Consider the following 10,551-nt stretch of genomic DNA (forward strand, 5'->3'; position numbering starts at 1 on the left):
AGAATGAACTTGGGTTCCATATATCAAAAGTGTCTGGAGGTCTAAGATTTAAATCCAAAGAGAAATAAAAATCCTTTTGTGGCCATGAAGGTTCAAATGCGATCACTCCAGGCTACCCGCAAAGCAGATAATCGCAATGAGATTAGTCGACTCCCATAACGGGTTGGATATCCAGGTTAATAAAAAAAATCCATGTTTTTTTTAAAAAAATCATTTTTTAAATTTGAATACCTTATTTTATAAATATAAAAGCAAATTTACCTACTTTAACTTGATTCCTATTTTGGGTAACGCATTTTAGAAACTTCCATTTTGATACTTATGATGTAAAGTTCTAAACATTTAAGTACCCGGATAACCAACCGATTATCATGCTGATGTGATGAGTGATGTGACATCCAACTCGGTATTATTTGATGACGTGGTTAGTGACATGAATTTTCTTTAATCTAAAATTAATTTTCAACCGGTTACTCGGGTACTTGAATGTTTAAAACTTTACATCTTAGATACCAAAATAAATGTTTAATTTTTATCAGATATGATTAATTTATCATCCAGCTGTCTTAATGAGTAAAAAGAAACCAAGTGATAAGAACATAACACATTCAGCAAAAAAAACCCAATCCATCAAGACAACATAATCTCTTAAGCATTTCTTGTTAATTTTTTTCTTCATAAATTTAGTTACAAACACAACTTACAGTTTCACAAAACCTGCCAACAAACTCTCAGTTTAGACCTCAAGTTTATTGACTATACACACACACACACACACCACCCGACCCGAAAACAGATAGGGGTGCCACGAAAAATACCCTTCGAAAAACGTTGTATAAATTATGTATTCGCCTGTTTGTTGTTGAACAAAACGGGTACAGAAAATGTCGGACTTATTTTCAACATTTTCTATGAACAAACCGTTTTTCTTTGAAAGATAAGGGTGACGGGGAGGCTAAACGACAGCAGATTTTGAGTTCGAAAATATGATACCCTTTTCCAAAAGGACGTAACGGGAATTCCCTATCCATATTTCAGTTCGTACGATAGCCAACAAGCCACCCTGTGGGAAAAACCGACAAGAAGAAAGAATCAGATATGCAAGCGCAAATTCAACTGCAAGCGCAAATTCAACTACAGTTCGTGATAATGTAAAGGAAAAAGAAAATCTAATTACGCTCATATTCCGACACCCATCAGTGGATAGGACTGGACGGGCAAGAGTTTGGTAGACAGGTGAAAAAACTATGGAAGGTTTTGGAGTGTAATTTGACATGGATAGTTTAGTAATTTACTATCTTGTCTCGACTCACAGATTCTTGTTCCAGCTATTCGGGTGGGACAAAAATGGATGGGCGAGCGAGGTAGATGGTGAAAGAGTTGTGGATGATATTAGTGTTTTAATTTGATATGGCCACATGAGTAGTTTAGTAATTTACCAATTTTCTCCCATCTCCCAGAAAAAAAAATGCACGGATGAGTGAAAGAATTGTGGGAAGTTTTAGGATTTTAATTTGACATGAGTAGTTCAGTAATTTACCAATCCAGTCCCATTTTCCAGAATTTTGTTCCACTTTTTTCGGTAGTGGGAGAAAAAAATGCATTTTTGTCCAATTCAGTTTTGTCATGTCTCAATTGGATGTTGCGCCATACATGGGACAGGTATGTAGTATCATAATTATATATATATATATATATATGTGTGTGTGTGTGTATGTATGCATATATATATATATAGAGAGAGAGAGAGAGAGAGAGGTGTTAAAGGGAAAAACATCTAAAAAATGAAAAACTGAAGAACACTCTGGTAACCATTCATCTGCAAGATAAGCACATGTGCATTCAAGTAATTTAAGTTGTTTCTTGGATTTTTATGCACATGTGCATACCGGAAAATATGCACATGGACATACCATCCAGCTGAACAGTTACTAAGATGTTCCTCAGTTTTTCAATTTTTTGCGATTTTCCCCCCGACCCTATATATATATATATACACACACACACACATGCATATATACATGAGATAAAGCTTAAGATGAGGTTATAGTGTAAGGTAAAAGGCAAGGGATACATACCGATAACGGGCTTCTTATGAATTTCAAGATACAGTTCTCCCATAACAGATAGATGCTATGTACAAATTCTTTGACCATTTTTCCTGCGGGTTAACAAATTCATAAGATAAAGAGTTAATCATCCATCGAGATAATCATAGTTGAACAAACCCTAAACCCTAAACCCTAAACACAAAGTGATCTAGGAAGCCCTATTTATAGAAAGAGGGATTCCACAAATATACTCCCCTCCATTTCAAAACACGTGTCCGCTTTCGACTGTTGAACTTTCCAATTCTACCCTACACTATGAGATGGAGAAATATTTCTCCCTCTACTTTTAAGGGTAAAATTGTATCTTTTTCATTATGAACGGTTAATTTTGGAAAAAATCTAACAAGAAGACCATACCTTCACATGGGTGCTCGGAAAAGAAGAAGTCCGAAGAGTTTCTTGAGTGACATCTTGTAATCTCCTCTTGGACGTACTAAGTACGAAAGCGGCTTGATCTTCGGTTGCGGCAGCCGATGTAATCCGATATCCGTTCTCCCATCTTCTATGAATCCCTTCGCTAGGATACAGAAAATCAAGCTCGACCACCTGCAAATCACAAGGTTTTAGAAATGTGTAACTACTGCGGTTTTGAAATAACTAAATGACAATTTTATCCTTAACAATAGAGTGAATAATCAATTTCTCCGGTTCATAATTAAGGATCGAATCGGAATTTAGACACTTATTTCAGGACAAGCTAAAATAAAAATGTGGATACGTACCTGATTAGAGTAACTTGCATCACGAGACATCACGATGCCCCATCTACTACCTGCGGTGGCCATTGAGGTGACGAAAAAGCCTTCCTTCCATTTCTTGTTGATCCATTTGAACGGGAAAACATCACTTACTTTGTATGATTGTTGTGTATACGTTGTCCCTAGTAAAGGTAAAGTAAAAAAACATCAACTATCACCGGATAATATAAAGGGTATTTTTGGAATTTCAAATTCTTGACTCCTAGCTAAACTTCAAATACAACTTACCTTTGGACATTACAACCAAGGCACTACCATTTGATGCACCTGCAAGTGATGTTATGTAATAGTTCTTCTCCCATTGCTCCATGATCCATTCCTTGAAATACAAAACGGGCATTTAAATTAAAATATTTTTATCTTCAAATATGACATCAGTTAAAATATGTGGAACCCTTTTAAATTTCTCCCTAAAAGCGCCCTTATTGAGCGGCGGGGGCAGGTTCCTGTATATATGCATGTATCATGTATGACGAACTATGAAAAAACCATCCCTGAAAAAATAACTTCCCAATCTGTACATATAGAATAATCCACACAGACAGTTTTATCCATTCAGGACTTGATGGAAAGCCAACCAAACAGCCCCTATGTCTAGCTGATGTGTCCATCACCCCCCCCCCCCAAAAAAAAGAAGAAGTTAGATGGCCCCTTCCCCCGAAAAGAACGGGGGTGAAAGAGTGTGTCAAGTCCCTGGGTAGGGGTGCTAGATACCAGCTCTGATACCATGTTAAAATATGTAAAACTCCTTTGAATTTCTGGAAGATTCCTACATATATACAAGTTTGATGGATGTTTGATGTAGGACTCCTACAACATATCAAATGGGAAACACAAGCTATAATTATTACCTTGTGCAAAAACACGGGAGAGATCTCGTAAACTTGCGAACTGAACCCTGTCCCGGCATCCATGACGACCGCCCATAGATTTGATGCAGACGCTACACAACTAACATACAGACCATCGTTCTTCCCTTTTTCCACATGTTGGTGAAGTCTCGAATCCATAACATTATAATAGTACCTGCCATTTTCACAAATTCGCCATGCTTCTTTATTAGAGAAATTGAAACTAGTTATTCGCCCATGATTACACGAGACTTGCATTATGGTTCTTATATAATCGAACACACACACAAACATATATATATATATATATATATATATATATAGACGAAGGATCGTGTGAAAATAGGAGTGACTTGATCATTTTTAATCTCAAACCAACCCATGAATTGCGCTTTAGAAGGGAATTGATCCGGTACTTCTCATTAGTGTTGATTTAGTGAAACTCTTCAATTAGGATTGATCCAAGGGTGGAGATCCTTTCTTACCTTTCTCACCATAAGATAGGGAAAAATATTCATAGTAAATAAAAATCAATAAAACATATAGAGCCAGATTCTGGGAAATCTGCAAAAAAATTGAAAAACTGAAATACACCCTGGTAACTATTCATCAAGACGGTATACACACATGCATACAAGTAATATGTAAGCAATTTGACCGGTATGCACGTGTGCATAGACCAAGAAACTTCTTCAATTACTTGTATGCACATCTGCATACCTCCAAATGAATGGTTATCGGAATGTTATTCAAATTTTCATTTTTTTACACTACTCCAAACCCACGAAGTGGTGGCATGGGACCCCACTGGGGTACATGTGAATCCGCCCTTGGAGGATAGGTCTGCGTACATCTCACCTCTGACCCTAATTTTAAGTGGGATATACAATCAAAAATTTGCAAAAATTTGTTTGGTTTATCTGATATTAACATACCTTTGCTTCATTGGTGTTCTTGATGTATAAACGGAAATCCACTGAGTAGCCGGAGTGCCGAGCCTAACTTTCTTCCTAGGTTGAGCACTTTCTTCCATATCGGTAAGCAACCTTCCCCTCTTTTGCCCAACCTACAACACACAAACAACATATCAAATCCATCCGGAAGATTAGAACCGCAATTACTAAAAGACATAATTCAGTCATCGAATTTGAACCTTTAGGGCACCATCTATTCTTAATGGGCGCAACGATGCACTAGAAACTAGACAGTTTTCAAACAATGCAATAAGCTTCAAGTAATTTGGTTCTTCGTCGAATTTCATGTTGGTCACCACTTCAAGAAATTGTTTGAAGGGTGCGGGACAAAAGTAACAAAGCACATCGGGAGACGTTGCCATCTTCTTTTTACAAACAAGGAACCCTTTGTTCTCGCCCTGCAACACAAAAATCATCTCAAAACTTAGAATTTAAAATTTTCAACAAATCTTTTATTAGCAACATTATAAACTTGAAATTTCAAGAAACTTTTATTAGCAACATTATAAACTTGAAATTTCAAGAAATCTTTTATTAGCAACATTAAGGGTTTGTTTGTTGCAGCTGAATGAGCTTTAATGGGACTGACAACTAATTCGGTCAGCTATAGATGATTGTTTGGTAGTGGCTTAATGATATAGAAAGTGGCTTATTCAGTAAGCTTCTAGGTGGGAAAGCCAAGTTTTTTTCCAAAGCCTCCTCTCTTCATTAAAGAACACGCTTCTTTCATTTGTGAAAAAACCCTCCCAAACAAAAAATTTCCAAATCTATACAGACATATTAATCCACACAAACAGTTTAATCTATACAGGACTTGATGGAAAACCAACCAAACAACCCCTAAAACTTGATATTTCAAGAAATCTGTGTTTGGTATAGACTGGACCGGACAGATATGTACAGAACTGGAGTTGACAGGTGAGAGTTGAGGTTGGCTGGAAATAGTTGTGGACGGTTTTAGGGTTTTATTTTGACATCGGTAGTTTCGTAATTTGCCACTGAGGTTAGCTGGTTAAATGATTGTGGAAGGTTTTACCTTTACATGGGTAGTTTAGTAATTTACCAATCCTCATTTATCCTGATCTTTTGTTCCATCTATTTTAGTGACCCATCCTGTCCCAGTCTAATGTTGCGCCAAATAATTTGTTCTGTTATGGTTGGGGGTAATTTGGTCTTTTAAAAAACGAGAACTTGTACAAGTTGATAAATGTAGAAAATGACTTACAATGAAACCTTGCCATGGAAGCTTTCCTTTGAGAAGAAATATTAATGTATAAGCCAAAGACTCAAGGTCATCCCTTCTACTTCCCGTCCTCCCTAAATGGGCATGTACACTTGCATAACGTACGGTTCCCCTAAAAAGTGAAACATTTATAAAAAAAATATCAACAAAAGGCAAACAAAAATACAAAATATACAACATAATTGAAGGCAATGAAGGAAGGTAAGCTAATTTAGAATTAAATTTCAAATAAGGTTTAATTACGAAAAGCATAAACGTACGGTTATTATTTCGCTATTAAAATAAGAAATATAATTTGTAATCAAATCAACATTAAAATAAAAGCATATTGCTATAAAAGCCATGTATCATGAGAAGCATTCCGGCATGCCAAGTAGGACTCTTGACCCCACGGTTTTATTGCTCAATTGAGAAAAAAAATTCTCCGGTTGGTGAACCGAAACTGTTGCTTCTCGAATAGGGACATATTGGTAATTATACAATGTCCTTTTGGTAATTTTTCCTTTCAAGTGTTAGACATTTAATGAAGAAATAAAGTTGTTTCACTGATTTTGCTATTAGATTCATATATTTAGTCCCTAATCTACTCATTTATGATTACATCATATCAATGACAATCATAAAACTGGTCCTAAATGATCGTTATTAATACTTTGATTAAAAACGTAAAGAAATTACCTAAACACGTCAGGCTTTTGGTCATAATCAACATGATTACCAGAAGACGAATCCCTCCATTTTGAAGCTGAAATAGAAAAATAAATGTTGGAACCCTTGTAAACCTCAATCTGGAATGTTTTATGCATCTAAAGACGAACCCATTAAGGCTTTGGATAGATATCTCGAAGCTTAAATGGAGTAATAGAAATATATACCTAAACCAAGATCAACCAAATACAACTTTTTCTCATTGGGCGTCCCGGGCTGACCAAGTAAAAAATTCTCCGGCTTTACATCTCCGTGAACAAAACTGAGAAAAGAGAACGATTACTAGTCACATACTCATAATAAAAATTGAAGCTTATAAGTAAAATTTATGTAGAAGTGGGAGAAAACAGTTTGGAGGTACCCTCTTAAGTGAAGCTGCTCTAGTATGGATATAGACTCCACTGCGATACAAGCAACCATTTCTTCCGAGAGACTGCCAAAAAAGCAAATATTCTTTTATACACAATTAAAAATAAAATAAACTTCAAGAAAAAACGTGAGGGCCAGATCAACCGGCAAATAGAGGCCAGGCCTTGGGGCTCCTCCCCATAGGTGGTCAATTCGATTATCCTTAGGGCCGCTCAAGATTTTTCAGGCTATTATCTTCAGGAAGCCACATGGAATTAACCGAGGTGTGCACAAGTTGGCCTGGGTACACACACATTTTACAAAAAAAATTATCAAGAAAACTATTTAGGGAATTTAAACATTTCCCTTACGTCTGGTTGCTAGAGTTCCAAACATCCCACAAACTCGGGCCGAGCTTATCCATAACCTAGAGAAGAAGGAAAAAAGGTAATTTTCAGAGATCTGTTTGACAACCCGCAAAAAGGCAACGAAAAACAGAGGGAAGAACTCACAAGGATATAATAGTCTCCTTGGCGACCTTTGTGATAGACCATTGGAAGCCCATAACAACCATTGAGTGCACTTCATGAGAGGGAAAAAAACATCAAAAAGGAAATTAGGGTTTGCTATACTAATCAGGTTCAAGAAGCATAAAATAATAATGTTCGCTTACCTGTAAACTTGCCACTCGTAAGGAGGACCATAACTACATCCCTTTCCATTTCGGTGCTCCAACTTCAAAGCAACCTACACCCATATTCCATACACGAAATATTTGTAATAATAGGAAAAAAGCACCACCGAATAAGATTAAAATCAATTTTCCCCCTAAAAGAACGAAATTCACGTTTATGTGAAAAAAAAAAATATCATGTACCTCAAGGGCATCAGGGCCTGTGTTTCCTGAGCCGCCCGTCACCCTTCTGCCTACATAAACTTGACCAAATCCTCCTTTGCCTAGCTTTCTCTCCAACTTGTATGGAGGAGAATTGCCAACCTGGACCTGAGAGAGTAACAGGAACAATAACAGTTAACAAAGCCAAACCCTCAGAACCATCAATCCCATGATCAACCAAGATCCATAAATCGATCACTCGTTTGAAAAATCTTTGAAAAGATGCTCTCTTTCCTATTAAAATTTGTGGGCTTTTATTTCTTTTTTCCACGGGTTGCATTAACATCTCAAGGTTCTAAACCAAACTAATCCACAAAAAAACCAAATAGCAAGCAGGGGGCAAAGTTCATTTAGAGCCTGTAAATATTTTGAGAACCGTGAGAACCAACTATTCATGATGAATATACCTAAATATTCGTGATATTCATCATGAATAGTTGGTTCTCACGGTTATAAAAATGTTTACGGCTACCAAATGAACCTGCCCCCAGCAAGGAGATCTTCCAACTTTTCAAGAAATAAGTCGTTTTACTTTGCAATCATTAGAAGCAAGATTGTGTGCATAAAGAAAGCATCATCTGATGACACTTAGCTCATAAAATAATAAGAGGGAAGATAATCTAACTCATACATGGCATTAAAACAACAAAGAGCTAATAATTAACAAAATCATAGTGTTTGATGAAATCAAACGTAAATAGAAATAATACCCTTTCAGGAACTGGGCTCGTGCTTCCTTCCTCCTCGCCATTAGCAGCCAACTTTTCCGCACTTTTACCCACGGCCAGTTGATCACGAAGCCCAACATCCAAATTCAACTGGGGTCCACGGCCACCGATTCCAGCCCCAAATATCTCAGCATTTTTATCTTGGTCCGTTGCCCTACCCCCTCGACCTCTCCCAGCAGGCCTCGGCATTGGATGAGGATATGCTGGAATTAGGGGACTGGCGACAGGTGCTTTTGGTGCCTGAGCTTTACCTCTGCGCGTCCCACGACGAGTAGTAGGGGCTACAACGGCATCACCACCATTCTCAACGTTGACGACCTTTTTAGCTTGGCGAACTCCACGTCTCAAATCCGGCATCTTCTTCCATGCACAAATAAATATTCCAACTCAAGAAGCTTCAGACAACAATCTAGAAAACAACCATGAGAATCAAACAACTTTTTAAGCAACTGTATCCAAGGCATGAGACCAAGAGGATAGACTACATCTTATATGCAATTTCCAGAACAAGATCCCATCTTTTTAGAGTCCATTACGCATTGGCCAAAGAATAATTCTTTGACTTTTGATAATGCTTGAAAAAGAATCACAAGCCCACAAATGATTTCAAGAATAGGGTTTCTTCATTTTACCTTCATACTCCATTTCGTTTTTTATCTACCAATTTTGCAATAAATACCATCAAAGTCTTACCTTTTTAATTGATTCTTCTTTCTTACCATACTAAATCCACTATTAATTCTTTTATTTTTAAACCTTTTGAAACCATTTGGAATATCTCAAGTGGCGTAACGTTGCTTCAAAATTTTCACAAGTCGATCATCGTAATCACATACTTATATCTTTCATGTATTCATGCACATCGTGACGTATTTCAATGATACATATGACGCAACTATGGCCTGAAATATGATAAGTTTGCCTTTCATAGAATCCTACTATCTCAAAGCTAAAAACAGCATCCCTACAAACAATAATTCACATGAGAATTTCAGATCCAAGTTCTTATACTTATGAAACCAGTCTAAATACACACAATTCTATGAAACCGGCGTTAAACTTTTTGATGAATATGGTATAAATATAAAATCGATTATATGCCAAAATCAATCGTTACAAATGATTTCATGTAACATTTCTATAGGCAAAACTCTGATTGAATCATCAAAACAATAACATGAAAGTATTCAAGATTCATACAAACATATAATCAAACACTTAGCCTGCAGGAAGAAATTCATCCAAAACACCCACTTACCAGGAATCAAAACAAAAACAATTACTGATCTTCAATCTGCACAGACTGTTCTATTTTCATACAATCAGAACCCCAGCTGCATATTTAAAGTTAAGTTCATCAAAAAAAGAATCTTGCTTCATATGATATCGTTAAGATAACACCCCCAAAACCACCACAGACCCAATAATCTAACTTTGCTATCGACCCACCAACATCCATCAGTTTGAAAATCACTTGCAACTAAACGAAATCAAAACGAGATCAATTTATACGCCAATCAACAACGATCGCCCCAAATTTCATGGCGAAAACGATTAAATACCCATTTAAATACTCCAAACAGACAATCGGAAGCAAACAACATCAATGCAGAAATGTCAGTATTGAAACACACAGAAACAGTAGAATCGGCAACATAAAAAGACAATCCAACAAGAAATAGACAAAGATTATACCTTGAAGCAAATAGTTGTGTGGGCAGATTGGTGATCGATAGAGGTATATGATAAGATTATGAAGAAATCCCTAAAGACGAAAAAATTGAAGATAAAATAATGTGTATTTTGATGGAAAATGGGGGGTTGATTTATTTATATATATGGATGAGTAAATAGGAGAAAGAAACGACGGTCGGTGAGTTGATGGGGGTGTGCGGTCGATGTGTGAGAGATATGGCGCATGGAAAGACGGTGTAA

General features: G+C 36.7%; 1 protein-coding gene across 4 annotated transcripts; it reads right to left on the bottom strand.

The window, feature by feature from the left end:
* Window positions 1-633: 633 nt before the first annotated feature.
* Window positions 634-10,551, bottom strand: LOC112500272 (casein kinase 1-like protein HD16). 4 transcript variants are annotated; one of them, XM_025103705.1, is made up of 19 exons: window positions 10,312-10,551; window positions 9,875-9,950; window positions 8,599-9,025; window positions 7,871-7,996; window positions 7,667-7,740; window positions 7,506-7,575; window positions 7,365-7,420; window positions 7,007-7,078; window positions 6,813-6,907; window positions 6,616-6,682; window positions 5,920-6,049; window positions 4,874-5,092; window positions 4,656-4,786; window positions 3,721-3,895; window positions 3,098-3,188; window positions 2,834-2,991; window positions 2,469-2,657; window positions 2,079-2,161; window positions 634-1,063 (listed from the first exon to the last, which is right to left on the bottom strand). In XM_025103705.1, exons 3-18 carry the CDS (start codon window positions 8,971-8,973, stop codon window positions 2,102-2,104), a joined length of 2,088 nt encoding a protein of 695 aa, XP_024959473.1. In that variant the 5' UTR covers window positions 8,974-9,025; window positions 9,875-9,950; window positions 10,312-10,551; the 3' UTR covers window positions 634-1,063; window positions 2,079-2,101. The 4 variants fall into 4 exon arrangements, with proteins under 4 accessions (XP_024959473.1, XP_024959474.1, XP_024959475.1 ...); XM_025103706.1 differs by having other exon boundaries at window positions 8,599-8,973; window positions 9,875-10,551; XM_025103707.1 differs by lacking the exon at window positions 9,875-9,950 and having other exon boundaries at window positions 8,599-8,973; window positions 10,312-10,550.

The sequence above is a fragment of the Cynara cardunculus genome (assembly GCF_001531365.2).
Source record: "Cynara cardunculus var. scolymus isolate 2C chromosome LG 17, CcrdV1, whole genome shotgun sequence".
In the NCBI taxonomy this organism is placed as follows: Eukaryota; Viridiplantae; Streptophyta; class Magnoliopsida; order Asterales; family Asteraceae; genus Cynara; species Cynara cardunculus.